The 21,440-nt window shown below is 47.1% G+C and overlaps 1 protein-coding gene across 1 annotated transcript in view; it reads left to right on the plus strand.

The window, feature by feature from the left end:
• Positions 1–581: 581 nt before the first annotated feature.
• LOC123390226 (ALK tyrosine kinase receptor-like) overlaps positions 582–21,440 on the plus strand; it is a 59,013-nt gene continuing 38,154 nt past the window's right edge. The window contains exons 1-3 of the mRNA XM_045073897.1: positions 582–742; positions 17,599–17,693; positions 17,866–17,991. Of these exons, the coding sequence (XP_044929832.1) occupies positions 663–742; positions 17,599–17,693; positions 17,866–17,991 (301 nt within the window). The 5' untranslated portion in view covers positions 582–662. The remainder of the gene's footprint in view (positions 743–17,598; positions 17,694–17,865; positions 17,992–21,440) is intronic.

Here is a 21,440-nt window from a genome sequence, read left to right on the forward strand (position 1 = left end):
GTCAAAATGGATATCCTCATTCTGAAAGACAAGCGTATGGAAGTACCTCGATATGAGATTTTTATCTCACCTTTACCTACCAGTGTCCACAGGTAGCAAGTCATAGCATCCCCAGTTAGCTAACACATGGTATGGTATCGTTCAAATAAGATTATTAGAGTCTGAGGTTAGGGAGGAATAAAAATCTATGCTACCCAAAGCATTAAAGAAATTGGGTCATAAAATCACTTGTCCAAAAGTCACAAAGTGAATTGGGGCCACAGACAAGAATCTTTGGATCCACTTTAAGAAGTTCCTTTACTATCCCATGGATCTTAATATCAGCTCTGACACAGAATCCTGTGAAGTATAGGATCAATCTGAAAAAATTCCAAAATTGTCCATTGTTGCCCCTGCTCCTTGAACCTTCATGAAAGCCATCTTGGGAGACTGAGCAAAATCAGAGAGCCACCCGCTTTCCTTACTGGGCACAACTTGGCTGAGTCTCCAACACCTTTGAGAATTCCAGGAAGGGGACCTGAGGCTTCCTTTTAATATTAACAGCTCTCCTCTGGCTCTTCTCTCCCTTACAGCTCCGAATGTCCTGGCTCATCCGTGGAGTCTTGCAGGGAAATGTCTCCTTGGTGCTGGTGGAGAACAAAACTGGGAAGGAACAAAGCAGAATGGTCTGGCATGTTGCCACCAATGAAGGCTTGAGCCTGTGGCAGTGGACAGTGCTGCCTCTTCTCGATGTGACTGACAGGTGAGCCTCCACCCATTCCTGTCACTCTCTTCCTCTGTCAGCCAAAATACAGAAAGGGGTCATGTCTTCCCTCCCCCCATCCCTTCTACCCAAGATACACATGCACATGAACACATACATGGGCATACATACAAATATGTACACATGCATACATACACACATACACACACACTTTTGTAGACTTGTAGGGAGCACTGAGTTTCTCTGTGGGATTTCCATGCGAATGAGCACTCACCTCTTGCATCTCTGGCCTGGCCGGATTGGCTGCCTCCAGTGTCTGTAGCAGGAAGAAATAAAACTGAACAACTTACATTACTGCCAAATAATAATCACACTTTATAGGTATATCACATTTTCTCTTAATTAACGCATTTGCCTTACTTTCCCATTTGACACTATATTTATCCCTTATGAGCAACACAGTCTTTGGCATAGGTAATACAGACCTTATCATGCTCCTTATTCCTGACCTTTCACAAGATTCTCATTGGGAACCAAAGAGTTACCACACCAGCAAGTTGACCTCAGCATGAGGACTGGTGCTCAGGTCAGTCCAAGTCCGAGGCTTTGTGGAGTCAGGTCACTGATGCAGGTAGATGAGGGAGATGACAAATTCTTCAGTAAATAGAGGAGGGCTTCTCCCAGAGGTCCTGGCTCCTATTTGATTTCTATCAATAGTGGCTTTGTGACCTTGAACCTCTGGGTCTCAGTTTCCCCAACTTTAAACTGAGAGGGTTGGACTAGAAGATCATTGACTACTCCATGTGGCTCTAAAATGGAGCCATAACCACTGAGATCAGCGGCCACTTGTCTACCCAGGATGGCCTCAGTCTGCCACCTGCAGTCAGCCTGGGACAAGCAGTGCCTGGCCCAGCACAGCAGCTCACATGACTCCCTGGTGCAGCATACTGAGTCCTCCATGATTGGTGCACTGATCTGTTCCAGATCAAGTAAGGCAGAGGGCAGATGGTGGGAGTTTTTTTCTATAAAGGGGGCAGATATATGGCTCTGGAGGGGGAAAACCACCTTTAATAGGCTAAATGTCAAACCCAGCAATCCAGCACAGCCTCTGCATTTAGACGTTTAAAACCCATTCAAATTACCATCCTCATGGATCCACCTTTGAAAAATGAGGACAAATGGCTTAAGGCAAGACAAGGGTGATGCCAGTTGGCTTGCAGCTTTGTAAGTATAAAGTTGGGTCTCAAATTCTTCACCCAAACTTCACAGAGTCTGCTGTTTCCAAGAGCTCGTAACATGAACTCTGCTGTCATGGGAAGAAGTGATTGTCCTCACTGAGCACCAGCTTCCCACTCCTTCAGATGTGTGTGGGTTAGAGATCAAAGCCTTTGGGCATCCTGAGGTGCAGTGCTGCCCTCAGGACAAATGGATTTAATTAAAGTGGAAGAAGGGGCAGTGTGGGCACTCCCTACCATAGACTAGTCTTTTGTCCTTCGGGATTGTGGGGTTGCGTGAAGGGGATGGAGAACAGGAGGATAATGCCAGAGCCCTCCCTCCTGGGAGATGCTAAATTAATTCAGATGAATCAAAGGGCTTTTTTTCCTCCTCACTCTAGCAAGTCCTCTCTCTTTCATAACCACTCCAGGGGATTTAGAGCAAGTAAGATGTTGACTCCGTTCACTCCCATCCCCTAGAGTTTCGTTTGAAGGAGACTTTGTTCTCAGCCTCCATCCTCCCTGTTAAAGGCTGTTTACCAGACTGACATTTCCAATATTGATACTGAGACCAAACTGTCCAGTGGGAATTCAGACAAAGGCCAGCATGGTTTGATGATGCCTTGTGACCTAATAAATGTGCAATTACAGAACACATGAGTGCCCCTACTTACTGGGATCATGCCCACCACTGACATGGTCTAATGTGGGAAGCTACTCCCTCCACCCAGGGCTAGAGATGATATAGAAGGTATCAAGACCCAGAGGAAAATGGAACTGCAGGAGAATGGGCACGGCAGTTTTCAGTTGCTAAAATCACTTAGCAGTAGATGTGACTAGCCCATAAAACTAAAACAGCACTGTGGATGAAAGAGCATAGATTTCAGTATCAGATAGTCCCAAGTTTAAACCTGTCCCGGCCACTCACTAGTGATGTGTCCCCAACCAATCACTGAACCTCTCTGGGCCTTGTTGCCTACATGTGTAAGGTAAGTATAGTAGCAGTACAACTTCATAAGATTGTTATGAAACTAAATAAAACAACTGTTAAAAGCATCTATATATAGTAAGTATCAATGAATTTTATTTCCCACATCTTCCATCATCATCCCTCAGGTAGTCTGAGATAACTGATTGAAAAAAAGAGCACAAGTCTTAATCACTGATCTTCCAAATTAAACCATGTTCTATAAAACAGACATAATAAAATTTACCTCTGAAGCTTAGGGAAGTAAAGCAGTTGGTAAACTGTCTGGCTTACAGTAGGTGCTCAGTCAGTGATAACACTAACGATAACTATAAAATGACAAAAATAGTATCTCCCCACCTAATGCCGCAGAATAGGCTGGGTTGGCCAATTTAGCAATAATAACTACCCATGCAACCCTAAGATAGGGGTGAGTGTTCTTCTGAATCTTCTACCGTCAATGCTAGGTAGACTTCTTTTAAAGAAAAGTCACTGATGGAGGAGGAGCAAGAAACACATTCTTCCTTTTCCTCCCAGGGAGAGTGATCTATAGCTGCCAGATTGCCAGAAAATGAAAATGGGAAGAGGGAGAGGTAGAAGGAAATATGTAAGGGAAAGAGAAGGGAAATGGATAAAAGACAAAGACCAACTCTCTTTCTCCCCACCCTGAGGTAGCCATTAACACCTTATAAGGAAGCATCCTTCCTTAGGCAGGTCCTGGCTTTAGCTATTCAGCACCAAAGTCCCCAACCCTGGACCTTGAAGGACAGAAACTATTCCCAATGCTGTCTCAAATCTCCTCCACTCCTAGGTTCCCCAACATTACATCACACTGCATACATCACAAAGTTTTTTTTTTTTAAAGATTTTATTTATTTATTTGACAGAGAGAAATCACAAGTAGATGGAGAGGCAGGCAGAGAGAGAGAGGGAGGGAAGCAGGCTCCCTGCCGAGCAGAGAGCCCGATGCGGGACTCGATCCCAGGACCCTGAGATCATGACCTGAGCCGAAGGCAGCGGCTTAACCCACTGAGCCACCCAGGCGCCCCATCACAAAGTTTTTTGAAGCAACTTTATTAGGGTTTACAGATTAGCTCTAAACTGCTCCTAGGTTCTAGACACTTCTTTGAATTCAGTTGTGCCTTGTTAGATTCTTACAGATGTTTGCACCTTCCATTCTCTCTACTGGAAATTTTCTTCCTCTACTTTCCTTCTCCCTAACTACCACTCTTCCTTCACTTTTTAAAGACTTCTAAATAGTATACCTACAATATTTTCTCATGGCTCCTGAAATATCCCTATAATAACTTGCTATTCTTTACTATCTGTTTGTTGTTATTGTTGTTGTTGTTGTTTTAAGTACCTAAATATACACACTAACAAGACAGGGATCAAATCTATATTACATATCACTGTTCCTTGAGCATCTAGAACCATGACTAACACATCATATGCACAATAAATATGTATTTACAGAATGACGTGCTGAGAGACATTGCATACATTTCCAAATCCTAGCTGAATTAACAGAGAATTTCACTTGTTGGAATCTAGCTAACATTCTCCCTATGTTCCATCTAACAAAACAGATTAAGTCACATTACAATAAGTACCACTGCAAAGTGTTCTGTATATCAAAGCAACACCTATGTCCCATCAGATGAACCCAAGCAGCATTTGCTACTCTTACGACAAGGAATTTTCTTTAGGGACTTGCCTGGTACCTGTGCTCTCATTGTCTCTGGTCACTGTTCTGTCAGAATCACTTTGTATGAAAGACTTTGATCTTAATTGTGTTCCCTAATCCTTGTGAGTAGAGAGAGCTAGACCTGAGCACATGAGAGTGAAGAGCTATATTCACAGTGCTGCCACCACCTAGTAGTCTTTCCGTGAGGGCTCAGAGCATATGCCATCGGTATATAAAAGTTGATGATAGGGAGACATTGATCCATTGAATGGTATTTCTTACATCCATTTATAAACAGGTGAAGGGATAGAAATAATGCCACAGTCCATCATCATTTTGAAGTGTTATTAACCAACTAGGATATCAAACCATACTATAAAGAGTAACAAGAAAAATCTCCATGAGTAGTGCCCATGATGTTTTGAGCAGTGGCAGTGTCCCTGGAATACAGATATGTGCTTTCAAGGTAATTTTGAAGGACAGAACCAATTCAAATACTGACTTGATGTGTGCTTAAAAGTTATCTCATTACTTTACCTCTACCTCGTATAACTAGTTTTCTTCATTCCCTCCCCATTCAACTGCCCTTCTTTCTGTTGGAATTAATTCTACTTCTTCTCAAAATGGAAGAAAGGCATGTTCTCTCCCTTTAATCTGCCAGTCTCTTACAGGGACATAGTTTTCCTCTTTATAATCGTATATCCTAGTAAATTAAATATAATGTTTTAACACCATCTTAAGCTTTGACATGCTTACAGAGCAGAAGCAGGTGCTAAGTTTGACTCATTACAAGATGGATTTGGAAACACCATGGATCAAACCTTGTCCCACAAATCACTGCAATCATACAGCCAGAGAGAAAGTACATAACTTAACGTGCGTGTAGAGGCTCTCTTCCCCAGCACTATCATTATAAAGGCTTTTAGCTGTACCCTATATACATAGTCTAACAAGAAAAAATGTTCCCTCTGAAGATATTTAGATTTCTGTTCCTTCTGTATCCTTTGTCCTAAATGACAAGCAGTGTGTTTGACAAATGCATCTTTCAAATGGGATCTGTTAAACTGAGAGTTATGTCTTCATGTACTTAGGCCAACCTCCACAGAGCCAAGATTTTTCTCATATCCTATTCTTATTTCTCATCCACAGAATCTCCACTTTAGATGGGGTGCTATCAGTAACAATATTCGCCTTTTGTGTAGCATCTCTCTGTGATGAAAAAGGCATTTTCATTATTTACTCTTACCTGAGTAGAGAAGTAGTAACTTCCAGGGAGAAAAAATCCAGAAATTTCCAATGAACCTCAGTTTTCAGGTCTCAGCGCACTCCTAAAAAAAAAAAAAAAAAAAAAAGCTGTGTTTAATTGATATTTTTGTAAAGTGAATCACAGTTTCCTCCTAGAGCCACAAGCAGAGTTACTTGATAATGATCAGAGCTAGCTTTCTTTGAGTTCTTACTTCATGCCCGTCACTGTCAAAAATACTTAACATGCATTATCTCATTCCATCCTTATAACAGCCCTTTGGCTAAATGCTATAATTAATCCCACTTTTTATAAGAGGAATAAGAGGTCTAAGAGGTTAAATAATTTTCCCTTAACCTTTAGGCTAGATTACTTTATATATACATGCCTGAGGAAATGAAGGCACAGTACTTAGCATGTCGTAGAAAACTTGACAAGTGATTGCCATCGTTATGAATAAATTATTTTGGTTTTGGATTTTTTAGGCCACACCTCTTATTCATTTTGAGTTAGTTTATTGTCTTTCCTTTGCATCTTCCACCTTGGAAACCCATTGTCTGTTTCCCCAGTCCATTCCTGCTGAAGACCACTCCCCACCCAGCCCTTACCTGTTCTCCTTCTCTCACACTCCAGCCCAGGCAGCACCACCAGCCCAGTGGGAATGTCTCCTTGCTCTCCTGGGACACAATGGCCCTTTCCCCCACGTGCCTTTTCAAGTCACCACTCTTGCACGTCTTTGACTGTCTCCACTTCAGAACTAGAGCATAAGTCCCAATAACCACTTTTCATTTGAAAATGTATTCATGTACCATGTCTAACAAAGGCATAAAAATAAAATACATTTAACAAATCACCCTTGAGTAGAAACTAAAGTTCACTTCCATTGGGGCCAACACAGAAAATCTAGGTCATACAATAGCTACACGGTACCCAGGAGAAACCAGCAGAGGGTCAGGCCCTGCCTGAGTTCTTCACCTTCTGCCTGCCTTCCCTTCCGCAAAAGTTTCCACTTGTAGCTGCTTTGCCTCCACCATTTCCATGCAGGAAAGACACCTATGGAAGGAGTGGATGTCACCCCTGCAAACCCCAAAAACCAGTGTCAGCTGCCCCTCTACAAGGTAGGCTGTGTCAACTGTCACAGCAGCTTCTAGAACTCCCTGAACTCTGTCCCATATTCCTTGTACCCACAGCAGCCATGCACTCTGAGGCAGAGTGCTTTACCCCCTCACAACTCTAGGTATCCACTCTGTCCCACACTTCTGGGTAGCTGGGACAGATGTCATCCCCCATTTTCAGGTGAGAAGATGGAGGCACAGAAGTGTTAATCAAGGTACAGGTAGTTCATTAAACATAAAGACTCTTCCTCAGAGCTCCTTCCACCTGCTTCCATCCTCTAGTGTAAAATGGTACCAACCTCCCAAGTCACCCAGATATTATGTGTGTAACCAGCTAACACTTACTGCCCTACTTGATGCCAGACAACAGTCTTACCTGGACAAGCAATGTATTTCAGCCCTCTAGGAATGTCATCTAAGGGGAAGTCTGGTAGGAAACCAAAACCTTTGCATCACAAGGCAGTCAAGGCCAGGAAAGAAGAAAGCACAGAAAGAGAGAAGAGCATGAGGCTCAATCAAGCCACAGCTTCTGGGGCTCCTTACTTGCCAATCGGCCCCTCTCTGGTAGCCAGTTTGGGGTTCTCCCTCTGCCAGATATGCCCACACTAATGGAAGCAGAGAGCAATGACTGTCCTCCTGGGTAGTTTGCATTTGTTCATTCATTCACTATCAACAGAAGCACATCAAGGACTTGCTCAGGAGTGGCCCCAACAGGCCCCAAAGTCAGAGGAGGGGCAGTGGGAAGGGGAAGATCTCAAGGCTCTCTTTCCCAGGCAGCATCTACCCCTCCTGAGTGAGTCTGACTGCCCTGAGTCCATGTACACAGGCAAAACCCAGCACTTCCAGGGCCCTCTTCCGAGTAGGTAAAGAAACAAGATGTTCTCTGCCCCTAGCCAGCTGTGGCAGGTCAAGTGTCCCTTCCTGAAGCTACAGGGGGTGGGGATCACCACATGCTTATTAACATCAACCTGACTCAGTTCTTTGAACCAGGATAAAATGGTAGGTTCCAGTGTGATTTTAGACCAAACAGGGTGAATAACACTGATAAAACCCAGCAAGCTCAGGGCCCTTCATGGACAACTTGACTTTGCTCTTCTTGCCTTCCCCAGAGAGATGAGAGAAATAACATCCCAGAGCACTAGACCAAACTCTAGTTTGGTCTAGTCCACCTTGCCTCACTCAGGGGTGTTCTTAGTCCTGGAGTGGTATAGGGTATGCATTGTAGATGAAAGGGAGGGGTTCTTCAGAGTCCTGCAGCCAGCCAATGGCTAACTTTACCTGTCATCCTACCTCCAGGAGGGAGTTAGTCATCAACCCACCTATGTCACATACATGAAGAACACCTAAGTAACTAGGTCTGCGCTACATGAGATGTTAGTTGGGTAACACTACGCAGAGTATCATGAAACCTCCAATCCTCAGGGATACACAAAAAGAAATGTATTTCTCGCCCATGTGAAATCCAAAATGAGTGTGCTAGTTGGAGGGTGGCCTTCCATCTTGTCATCCAGGGGCCCAGGCTCCTTCTCCCTGAGGATCAATCCTTTTCTCCAGTTTTGGAGTCCTTTACATTGAGACAGCCAATGGAGAAAGAGCATGCTATGCTTACCTACAAGGGATACTGAGGAATGTAGTTTAGCTGTGAGTCCAGAAGAAAAGGAAATGGATTTGATGGGGAGAAAGAGAAAAGATATGTTGTGTCATGGAATATAGCCCCATCTCTACACATCTATCAAAGTGTCACTTGGGAATATCAGTTCCTTATTTAGCTACTCCAAGCACTGATCAGTCTTTTCCTAGAACTTTCATAATTCAAGGATGAAATCAATTCCAGGATCTATCCTAAAGCATTAATATTTCATTCCCAAAATTTTATGATGTAACAAAACCTTTACTTTCTTGCAGAAATCACTCAGAATTTCCCTCATTGAATTTTTCCTTTCTAAAATCAAAACATAAAACAAAAAGTATTTTTGAGAAGGCTTAAAACTAGCAGGATACCATAGGACAACAGTTGAAAAACTTAGCTAAATATTTTTCAAATTCCTTTTTTATTTTATTTTTATTTTTAAAAAATTTTTATTATGTTCAATGATTCATTAGTTGCATATAACACCCAGAACACATCATAACACATATCCTCCTTAATACCCATCACCTGGCTACTCCATCCCCCCATGCCCCTCTCTTCTGTAACCCTCAGTTTGTTTCCCAGACTCCAGAGTCCCTCATGGTTTGTCTCCCTCCTTAATTTCTTCCCCTTCAGTTTTCCCTCCCTTCCCCTATGGTCCTCCATGCTATTCCTTATGTTCCATGTATGAGTAAAACCATATGATAATTGTCTTTCTCTCTTTCTTTGCTTGACTTATTTCACTTAGCATAACCCCTTCCAGTTCCCTCCAGGTTGATGCATATGGTAGGTATTCATCTTTTCTGATGGCTGAATAATATTCCATTGTATCTATGAACCACATCTTCTTTTCCCATTCATCTGTTGAAAGACAGCTCAGCTCCTTCCACAGTTTGGCTATTGTGGACATTGCTGCTATGAACACTGGTGCTCATGTGCCCCTTCTTTTCACTACATCTGTATCTTTGGGATAAATACCTAGTAGTGCAATTCCTGGGTCATAGGATAACTCTGTTTTTAATGTCTCGAGGAACCTCCATACTGTTTTCCAGAGTGGCTGTTCCGGGTTGGATTCCCACCAACAGCGTTATAGGGTTCCCCTTTCTCCACATCCTTGCCAACATTTGTTGTTTCCTGCCTTGTTAATTTTTGCCATTCTAACTGGTGTAAGGAGGTGTCTCATTGTGGTTTTGGTTTGTATTTCCCTGATGGCTAGTGATGTTGAACATTTTTTCATGTGACTTTAACCATTTTTATATCTTCTTTGGAGAAGTGTCTGTTCATGTCTTCTGCCCATTCTTTAACTGGATTATTTGTTTTTTTGGATGTTGAGTTGAGAAGTTCTTTCTAGATCTTGGATATCAGCCCTTTTCTTGTCATTTGCAAATATCTTCTCCCATTCCATGGGTTGCCTCTTAGTTTTGTTGACTATTTCCTTTGCTCTGCAGAAGCTTTTTATCTTGATGAAGTCCCAAAATTTCATTTTTACTTTTTGTTTCCTTTGCCTTGGAAACTTGTCTTGAAAGAAATTGCTGTCGGCGATGTCAAAGAGGTTACTGCCTATGTTTTCCGCTAGGATTTTGATGGATTCCTGTCTCACATTGAGGTCTTTCATTCATTTCAAGTTTATCTTTGTGTATGGTATAAGAGAATGGTCTGGTTTCATTCTTCTGCATGTGGATGTCCAATTTTCCCAACACAATTTACTGAAGAGGCTTTTTTCCATTGGATATTTTTTCCTGATTTATCAAAGATTAGTTAATCACAGAGTTGAGGGGCCATTTCTGGAGTCTCTGTTCTGTTCCATTGATCTGTGTGTCTGTTTTTGTCCCAATACCGTGCTGTCTTAATGATCACAGTTCTGTAATATAGATTGAAGTCAGGCATCATGATGCTTCCACCTTTAGTTTTCTTTTTCAAAATTCCCCTAGAAATTTGGGGTCTTTTCTGGATCCATACAAATTATAGGATTGTTTGTTCCAGCTCTGTGAAAAGTGCCAATGGTATTTTGATAGGGATTGCATTGAAAGTGTAGATCAAATTCATTTTTTTATAATGCAGAGCCCTGGGCTCTAGTCACAGAGATTCTAACTCAGGAGGTCACAAGTGAGGCCAAGGATACATTTTTTTTTTTAAGTTTCGTAAGTGATTTTGATGTTTGACCACATTTGGAAGGCACCAGCATAAAATGTCAGATTCAGAGATGTCTTGTGGACAAGACAGGGAATTGAGTGACTAGGGAAGGATCGCTGTCACATTGTCAGCAAACATATATTAAGCCCCCATCAAGCACATAGGATTGAAAGGTGTGTGGGACCCAGCCTCTTGCCAGTCACAAGCCTGCATGCTGGGGATGGGGACAAACACGGAGCATACACTGAGAGGCAAACAGTAACACATGCAGTATTATGCAGAGTCTGACAGCATGGAAAGCGGTCAGATGGCGTGGTGGCCTCCCTGTCAGGGTGGATATCATGGAGAACATAGATTACTATAAGACGGACCTTGATATATATCTGTATCAATATCAACATCGATATATAGATATATAAATTTAGATCTTCCAGAAGTGGGACAGGGACAAGAGCATTCCAAAGAATGCTCATCAGGGTGAGTGGCGGCTTATAGGCAGGAATGTTTTATGTGGGTTCGTTCAAGAAGAGCCAACTACATTGTGTCAGAGAATCCTTGGGAGAAGGTAAGCATGGATATTGGGCCACATAGTTTGGACTCTGCACTACAGAGGATGGGAAACCAGAGCAAGAAGACTATTGAAAGCTCTGTGAGGGACCAAATGTGAAATGCTCTGAGCCTGGAAGTAGAAATCAGAAGGAGGGGAGAGGGGCTGGAGGAGAAGAGGCCTCTTCTGTTGCCACCTTCTATGGTGCCATTGGCTCAGGACAGCCTTGGGCCAACCCTCCTAGAAGAGAGGGAGAGATGTGGCTGGGGGCTCAGCAGCACACTGTGCAGCAAGGCATAGATATATACAAATCAAACATTCATAACTATGAAAAGATCTGGCCCTTTTCTTTCTCAGAAAATATCCCAGATCACTGGAGCAAGGACTAGATTAGCAATTCTGAGCTTTAAATCCTATTTCTAACACCGATTTACTGTGACGTTTGGGACAAGTTGTTGCTTTTGATTGCTAAGTTTCCACAATCAAGAGTGCAAAGCAGTGAGACAGATCCTGCCTGTGAGCCTGGTTTTAAGAAGTAGTCGCTCAAAATGGCAATAAGTGAACCCCTTTAGAATAACAGGATGTTTGGATCTGCTCGAGATTTCCTCGGTGATATCCACAGCTCAATATTCAAGTCAACAGATGCACGTGTTTTTCATAACACTTAGTGCCTCTGAGGATGTAGACCTAAGTTCTCGACCTTTCTCTCCCCAAGCACAAAGTTTGGAATTTAGGGGGAAACTGGATGCTGGTATTTGGAACAAAGCAGAATCCAATTCTATGCATGCTGTTCTCTAAGATCTCATCGATGCTCACCACTTCCACTCTCACCTCTGTGCAGGTGACACAGGGTCCTTATCTCACCTGAGTCTCATACCTGGGTTTCTGGCTGCCTGACTGGCATCCTTCCCATGCTTTCAGTATGCCCCCAACACCCCGCTTCTATGTGATTCTTCTGTCCATAGCCCTACCATTATCCTAGACATTCAGTTCTTCAAAATCTTTCTTGACTTCTCTCTCACTGCCCAGATTCAGTGTTTTCCCAGGTTGTACACTCTAGCTCTATGGGGGCAGAGCTAAAAAGATGTATGGAAATCTCCTAGTCACTGAATAATATGAGTCACCTATCATCTGAATTCCTCAAGGTCAAGGTCGATGTCTTGCGCATCTCTATACTCCCAGCTGCAGACACAGTGCATGAACACAGAGTAGGAGCTCTAATAGTCTTTACCCAAAGGCAGAAGGGGAGATACAGAACTTACAACACTGCTGAGGAGGCACAGATTTCTAATAAAAATATAAAACAGGAACAATGAACTAGAAACTAGAATGCTAAAGGAAAGCTTCCGTTCTTAAAAATAGATTAATCTACATCACAGAGTTGTGTGTGTGTTTTCAAACCAAGATGTTGCCTAACAAATTTCTGTGACTTGCCCAGGGTCCTACCAAGTATGTAGCCCAGTCCTCACTCCACTCTACCTTTTGAAACTCAGCCCTCAACAAGCAGAGAAAGCTGCTAATCCACCCTCATAAAGATATTTCTGTCAGTCAGGAAAGAAGGGAACCAGCAACCACCCTTTTCCTGGGTCTTCTCACCATGAACAGTGCCTCTGTCTCTGGCATCCTCTCAGCCCTCAAAGCCATAATCCCACACAGCAGCAAAGAGTAGAGGAAGAGACCAGGGTTGGACATGTCTTTGTGTCCTGAGAAAGGTACAGTAGATGTCTCAGTCTCTTGAGCAGAATGGATACAGATGCCATCTAGCTCTGGATGGCCTTCCAAAGGACCCCAGTTGTTCCAAGGGATCCCTGGGCCAAGGGCATGACCCCTCCTTCCTCAGGGCACCTGACAGTTTGGAGCCTGCTGAGCAGGTGTATCTGTGCACAGAACCACCACCACCACCACCACCCCCGCCAATCCCCGCCAGGTCAGGGCTCCAAGAAGCAAGATCTGCCCTTCTCCTTTTCCTTCAAATTTAGGATGCAGAATGAGAAAATGAAAGCGCAAAGTGGGAACTTGCCAGAGTAGAGCATCTTCCCGTCCTGCAGTCTGGTGGAACACCCTCGTGGGAGGCCTTGCCGACTGGTGGCATGCCAGGGCAAACGTGGGAACCAGGACCATTAGTCACACACAGCCAGTGCCTGGAAGCCTGGGACTGAGATTGTTGAAGAGTGGGAGTGATTTTCTCTGCTTGCTAAGCTTGGCTAAAAAACTCATTTTCTCCCCTCTTCCACCCCATAGGGCTCCCTCACAAAAGCCAGTTCATTGTGAAAGATCTCTATGGCCTTTGGCAACCTGGGAATCACTCTGTAGTGACTCCCTTTCACTGCTGTGGGGATCATGATCCCCGGAAGGGAAACCAAGTCAGAGGATGGTAAATTCCTTCTGAGAGTTAGGGCTGAGCAGGAAGAGAGGGTGCTTTCAGCCACTGAGTCTGGCCGTTAATGTCCAGACCCACTTTCCTATCTCAGAGCTGACTTCCAGAGTCAGGCCAGGCACCCATGTCCAGTGCGGGTCATGGTGATCTGAGCCAGGCTGGTCCCGGCAACCCAAAGCCGGCCGTCAGCCGCTCCTCTTCGACCGGTATCCGAAGTCAGTTATGCAGATAATAGGATGGATGCTGCAGGGCCTTCTCATCACATACATTATTCTAATAGAAATGCATAACGCGACCCGAGCTCTGTGACAGTCCATTTTAGAAGACTTTTGCCGAGCAAATCAAGTGCTCAGGGAGAAATTGGAGAAAGCATTTTTCCTCAGCAGTATCTGCCAGCTCGATCCTAAGCAGCCAGAGCCCAGACAAGCCCCAGCTGCGAAAAGGGTTGCGGAACACTGCCCCCCCTCCAAGCCCACTAAATGGTCCAGAGGAATCTGAGACGTGGTGCCCATCCGTTAAATAAATGCCTTTTACCCAGGCGGGCCATTCTTTCTTGCTCTCTCTCTCTAAAGCCTTGCTATTCCCCCAGTCCACATTCAGACACACACCTTTTTGTCAGCTACTTAAAATCATTAAGTGAACTTAATTAGGTTTGTCCATCCCCAAGGCTGCCACGGTGGCAAATAAGGCATTATATTCACTGTCCATTAGCAGTCTGTTGCCTGAACGAGACTGTGCCTTTTTGGAGCGGTGCATGAGCCATGTCAGCATTTCCGATGCAGAGATCTGCCCGGTGAGCCTGGGAGACAATCAGTTTCAAGGCTGTCCCCTCCATACCTGGCCCACTGCCCCAGTGGCCACCTCCCTGAACCACCCCCCACCCCGGGACCAGTTTTCAACAGGCCTCTCTCTAAAGCCAAGCAAGAACAGAGTTGAGGGGTACGTTCTTTGTGCGAAGACAGGCTCCAACCGAGATCTCAAGCCAAGTCTGTTTTATCAACAAGTTCCAAACCCCACCAGCTGGAAAAAAAGAAAAACAACAATAATCCATGCAATCAAAAGTGTCTTATTTGGAAAAACTGAAAGAGCTGAGCAGGTGTAAACTATTGAGGGGCAGGGAGTGGAATCAACTGCTAAAGGCTAGAAAGAGCTCAGCTGCCTTGTTCTTAAATAGCACGGAGTAGCGAGGGAGCTGGAGGAGGCCCAGAGAGCTTGCTCCTCCCTTCTCCTTGACCAGGCTGCCCAGAGAAGGAGGGCTAGGTTCTCCTAGCCGTGAGGGCTCAGCTTTCTTTCTCCACACAGGGCTAAGGCTTCAGGATAAAGAGCGCAGGAGTAACCAAACATTTGTTAAAACCACCTGATATTCCCAATCCTGGAAGTAATGCAGCATGGACCTTGCCTTTCCTTAGACTCAGGGAAGTCCATCTGCTGCATGCTAGAACATTCCCTCAACCCTAGAGCAGTCTAACTGGTGCATGCTAGAATGTTCCCTCAATCCTAGAGCAGTCTAACTGGTGCATGCTAGAACTTTCCCTCAATCCTAGAGAGTCTAACTGGTGCATGCTAGAACTTTCCCTCAATCCTAGAGAGTCTAACTGGTGCATGCTAGAACTTTCCCTCAATCCTAGAGAGTCTAACTGATGCATGCTAGAACTTTCCCTCCTCCTGGAGCAGTCTAACTGGTGCATGCTAGAACTTTCCCTTCATCCTAGAGCAGTCTAACTGGTGCATGCTAGAACTTTCCCTCAATCCCAAACCACTCCACCTAGTATATACCTAGTATAGACAAGACCCAAGGCCACAGCTGATCTGGAGAGTGACTTGGTATCTGCACTTTTGGGGGAAAGCAATAGGAAAAACTGGTTGCATCAGAAAGACTAAGAACCTTAAGGAAATCTCACTCATCCTCAGCAGGGAGGGGAGAGAAGCAGAGCCAAGAGCAATCTCTTCTTCCCCTGAGGTTCAGCTGAAGACACTCAACCAGGTACCATCCAACACAGAGAATCCCAAATCTCCTGAATCTAGGTGGCCCTAATGGCCACCGGCCTCTTGCCTGGTGCCCCGAAGAACAGAAACTCCCAGATGGGTCCTGCTGTCCCCTCCCTGCCCCTGAACCTGCCACTGCCAGAGACTATTCCCAGAATGCCTCTGCTCCATACCTGCTGTCCCCACACCCCAGCGTGACCCACCTTCGTCCCTCCCCCTCCGACCCCCTCCCTGCAGCCTCTGGAGTCTGGGGCACTTGGGGCAGGGTCGGCAGGGTGGCCTTGTGGGTGGAGGGAGGCCTCGTTGCATGTTTACATCTGACTCGACATCTGATTGAGTCTTCCCTGATTGTTAGGAGTGTTCCTGACTCCGACTATGTGCAATTCCCTATGTCAATCAAACTCTTTTAAACAGCAGCTGCCACTGCTGTTGCCTTGCAGAGCACTTTAGAAACTCTTCTATTTAGAGACCATTCCAGCCCAGCCTGCACCATGCCATCCATGCTAAGAGGCCCAGTGGCGGGTGGAGAACCTTGCAGCCCTAAACTCTCAGTAATGAAGAAGGAGAGCAGAGAGAAGGGAGGGAAAGCAGGCGAGAGAGGGGAGCTGTGTATCTCCCAGAAAGGGCCCACTTCGGGCAAAACAGGGGTTTTGTCCCTCTCCCCCGTGCTCAGCAGGTGCATACAGGTAATTCACTCGCTCTGGCAGCCCAGGCCACCTGGAAGGGACACCCAGGATGCTCGGCACCTGGCCTGGCCCCTCAGCCTGTGGATGACAGATGAGGAGCTGGTGACCTGGAGTGGAGAAATGGGAAAGGTGGGCCGTGGGGCCTTCCCCACCGCTCTTCCACCCAGGGATGTGATTCTTTCTAGTCGCCATCCCCGAGGGGCTCTGTGCACCTGTTCTCTTGCGGTCTGCAAGCAACCTCTCTCCTCACCCTGGCAGCTTCTGTAAACAGAACAAGACCACAGTGTCCCAGCCCCTGTTTGGCCCCTCAGAATGCCAGGCCTGGGTTTGTCCGGGCTGACCCGGGCTGGAGCTGGGGACTTATCCACGGGCCGCGTCCCCTGGGGAAATCTAAGGAAACCGTGACCTCACTGCGGCTCATGGAGAAGTCTGAGGCTGTGTGGCTGTGTGTACCCACTGGCCGCTCACCGCATCCTTCCGCACCCCTCACACGTGAACCACAGGGGCCCGGCCCTGTGCTGAGCCGTTCCTCACTCTGGTTCCTCCGCCGCAGATGCCCTCCCCTCACTGTTCCTCGCCCCACATCCTGGTCTTCCTTTGAAACCCACTTCAAGGCTGCCTTCTCTGTGAGCAAACCTAAGTAGGTTTACTATTAATTCAGGCTGCTCTGTGTTGGTTACAAACACTTCCAGGGATCAGAGCCAAATTATTTAATATTCAACAATGGGTCAGGCACCACACAGAGCAACCCCAGTGGAGACTGACATTGGCTAAGATGCCAGATCCTTGAGGAACCGCTCCCCCCCCCCCCCGCCACCGCTACACTGTGCCGGGGGTTAACCTCTCTGTTGCTAAATAATGAGAAAAACAGGGGGTACCCAGGAAGAAGCCAGGCTGCCTGAGGCAACAAGCAGGGGACACTTGGGGGACAGTGGCTGTTATCAGTTGGCACAAAGCTATTTTAGTAATGACTTCGGCTCCCTCAGGGAGCACCTGCTGAATATCAAGCCTACCGATTCCTGCCCGCCCTCCCCACCCAGTAAGTGAAAGAGGTCTCCGAGGAGTTTCTGAGCCGTTTCAGGGAGCCCCGCACCAAGCCCCAAACTCCAGAACGGATTAACCTATGGAACAATCCCTCAGACAGGGAAGTAGAGGACAGCTCCCTTATCACAACTGCTCTGCCATGAAGGAAGACTGACCAAAAGGGCAGCTGTGAGCCCCTCATGGGCACACGGCCGCCCGACGCTGAGTCCTGCCAGGTGACCGACCCACGCCGTTCCTCACCCAGGGTCCTCTTACCACACCTACAGGTTCTGGCTGCAGATGGTTGCTTGGTGGGGACAAGGATCCAGAGCTACTGTGGCTTTTGACAATATCTCCATCAGCCTGGACTGCTACCTCACCAGTGAGTTCCCCCTGTCCCTGTCACTTGTCCCCAACCCAGACGACCCACGGCCACACTCTCCCTCCTTAACCTGAGCCCACCCGCCTCCCCCACCTTCCCTGGGCATATTTCTCTCTCTCTCCCTTAAACCGAGCCTCACTTAACTCAGCCCGTGGGGTCTTCTCTTCTCTAGTCAGTGGGGAGGACAAGATGCCACAGAATACGGCACCCAAATCAAGAAATCTGTTTGAGAGAAACCCAAGCAAGGAGCCGAAAGCCTGGGAAAATACAAGAGAGACTCCCATCTTTGACCCCACAGGTAAGGGTTCGACTTACAAACTTGAGCGAGGTCGTTTTGTTGTTGTTGTTGTTGTTGTTGTTGCAAAAGGCAGAAGAAAGATACGGGCTGTGATGGCGGTAGGGAGCTGTGTTTAAAGAATAAAAGAGTCAACCGCTAAAAGGACCATCACCTACACCCTGGCTGTGTGGCTGTAAAAGAAGGTCATTAGGGTCTCTAATTTTCTGGCCGAATGGATCATCTGGAAGTTGAGCGAACTTCTCCTCTGTGCCTAGGGAGGACCCAGGAACAGACCCTGAGTACCAAGCCAATCTCCTTTCCTCAAACTCCGTCCCTTGAAATCACTCCCCCTTTACAGAGCAAAGCAAACCTTACACCAGATTTCTTCTCTTCCTAAATAGTGTTGGGTCCACTGTGCAAAGCCGGGCTAGCCCATCACAGGTAAAGGCCCAAAATCTTCAGATTCAACACGATTCCCCAAAGCTTGGCTGCCTTCCAAAGCTGTCTGATTCAGCATCTTCTGGGCTGAAGGACTTCCCATGGGGACTTCAAACACAGTCTTCTTCAGCCTCTGGCTCTAAACCATGGTGTGACTTCTCAGCTATTCTTCGTACCAGGAGGAAATCTCTTAGAATCGGTTTCCAAAGCCAGTATGATGTTCCTGAGCAGATGCTAGATCTGTGAGCCTCGCCCCAGAGAAGCTGGGGCCTGACACTAGCAGGTCAAGGGGTTCCCCCAGGTGGTCTGGGTGCCTGGGTATGGGAGTGAGATGAGTAATCTGGAGAAGCATGTGCACAGCACTGTCCACCCACACCCTTTTTCCTATAAAAGATCACTTTATTAAAATCACAATAGATAAATGATAAATTTCTGCTTATAATGTGAAATCCTTGTTTAGTGCAAAGTTCAAAGGAAAAAAAACACCTTCATACTAAATTCATTGACTCTCAACTTATTTCATAAATATCAGCTTTGGTTTATCTTCAAAGAAAGAAACCCCTTCCTTTCTCTGGTTGAAAAGCCACCCCAGGTGTAGCTCTCTCTGTCCCGGATTCCTGCCTGATCGAGCGGCCGGACCAGGGGGAAAGGGTTCGTTGCTTTTCCCCCTCACCTCTCCCCTCTCCTCCCTTCCTCTTTAACTAAAACCTCAGAACACCCTTTCATTTGTCCACATGAAAGGGAACCTGCTGCCTCTATTTCCCTACTCTGCCCCGTTGTTCATGAAAACAGCCAAGGTGAGGCAAGCGACCTTCTGTCCATCGTCCGCCGCCCCGCCACCCCCCCCCGGGGACAGACCTCCAGGACTCCCTGGGTCCTGGTCAGTGACTGCCTCCCTGCAGTGCATTCAGGACAGGTTCAGCAAACCTCGTGGCAGACCCTGGCCCCACCTTGCCACCAGCACTGATTACATAGCAGGGGCTCTGGGAACACCTGTGGATTGACAGGGGGTCAGAGAGCGGGGGGGAGGCCTGAGGCTTGAGCTCAGTTCTCGGATTTTAGCAGCCAGCACTTAGCAATCTGACTCCCGGTTTATTGCCATATGACTCCCACTGTCCCTAAAAGGCTCATCGATGAGGGTCTGCCCAGTGGCCAATCAGACTAACAAAATCATGAGGCAACTGGAAAGCAGCCATGCTCCCCACCACCTCCAAATAGAAGCAGCAGCGAGTGGCTGCCCGAGAGTCCGGAGCTTCCTCTGCTGCCCAACCCAGCCTCAGAGCAGGGGTCAGGGGTTGGGGGGCGGTGATCAGCATTCCATCTCCAGACTCCCTTCTGCAATGATCCCACCTCCAAGGGAAGAGGACGCTGAGGCAAATTCAACCCCCAGCAGCCTCAGTGGGTTCCTTGGAAAGGCTTTAGAAAACTGAATACAGAGGCCATGTTTTCCCAGGAACCCACTCTTGCGCTGGGGAGCTCAAGGGGAGGGAGAAACTGAGGTAGGCTCCCAGCTGACAGATGTCCCAGCCCCAGCACCCCCTGATTCATCAGGAAAGGCAGGAGCAGGGTCACCCTTCCCCACCCCCACAGGACAAGCCCATCACGCCCCCTGGGTGCCACTCATGGTCAGGGAGATCAGGCCACCCTGGGTCCATGCTGTGGCCCTCCCTCATCTAGCTTTCATCTAGAACTACAAACGGTTCCTGTACACTTCCTCTGTGGCCAGTTACGTGCTCAGAGATGCTGAGCGGAGCAAGACCCAGGTCAGGGGGTCAAAGAACTCCAGTCTACAAGAGAGCACGGATAGACGGGGAGGAGTGGCCTGTGAGCCAGCAGGTGACGGCCTGCGAGGTGAAGCTGGGCCCAGCTCTGAGCTTCTGCCTGCGAGGGCCTCTAGAGAAGAAGGGGCGGGGGGGGGGGGGGGGGGGGGTTGGGGGGGCCTGCAGTGTGAGGGGAGGGGAAGGGAAGGAGCTATCAGGAGCCCATCTGCCTGCTTGACACCGGGCCGGGTGTTTCATACACCAACCCATCCCGACTTCACTCTGGCCAGGGAGAGTGGTTGTCATTACCACTGTGGGATGAGAAGATGGTTGAGAGGGATGAGTCCCCCAGAAGGTAGCGAATGGAGCCAGGATGTGACCCTGAAGTCTACAATCTTTCAGCCAACTAAGCCACTCCAGGTAGCCAAGTCTAGAGAGTAACACTGAACATGGGGAAGAGCAGGAGAGCTTCCCAGACAAAAGGCCCAGCCTGTCCAGGAAACACATCAGTTCCCAGCCTTCCAGCCAAGGATGGGGGAGACCAGATAACAAGATGTCCTTGCCAACGTTCAACGCTGTCAGTTTCTGCGGCGCTGGGCCAAGGGCAGCTGGTGGCATTTCCACTCTCCTCCTGGCAAGTGTTAGAGCACCTCCTAAAACAAAAAGGTTACACAGGGGCTTTTAAAAACAGTCACTCACAACACTCCCTAAACACTCTGCACATCCCCTGAGTCAGGCCCGCGATGAGGTCCTGACCTCCATCCAGCCCTAGGGGTTCCTTCACCCCGAAGCCCACAGGGCAGAGCTGAGCGCCTGGAGCTTCTAGGCAGGGGAAAGCCTGTCCAGGTGCTTCGTGGAGCTTTCTCGGAAGCCTGAGTCACTTTAGCTAATCAGATGAAGAAACTGAGAGAGAAAACGGGGCAAGTATTAAGTCTGGGAAAATTACATTTGTCAGCTTTGCACATACAATTACGTTAACCAAATGCTTGGGATAATGCAATCACAGGGCTGCAGAGCTCGCTCTCTCTCTCTCTCTCTGTCTCTCTCTCAGCAGTAATGAATGTGCAGGCAGGCTCTGTCACCGCCCACCAAAGCCCAGAAAAGGACAGACAGGACCCTCAAGGCCCATGACCCTGCCTCAGCTTCCTTACCCCTCTCTCCTTCTCCTGTGAGCTCACGTGTTGTATAGGGAGAGCAGAAAACTTACATGAGAACCAGCCCAAACCTTGGGCCCAACCCACAAGTATTAGTAGCTCACGGAGCCCTGGCATC

Source organism: Mustela putorius, unplaced genomic scaffold (genome assembly GCF_011764305.1).
Source record: "Mustela putorius furo isolate JIRA1106 unplaced genomic scaffold, ASM1176430v1.1 tig00537293_pilon_pilon_pilon, whole genome shotgun sequence".
Lineage (NCBI taxonomy): Eukaryota > Metazoa > Chordata > Mammalia > Carnivora > Mustelidae > Mustela > Mustela putorius.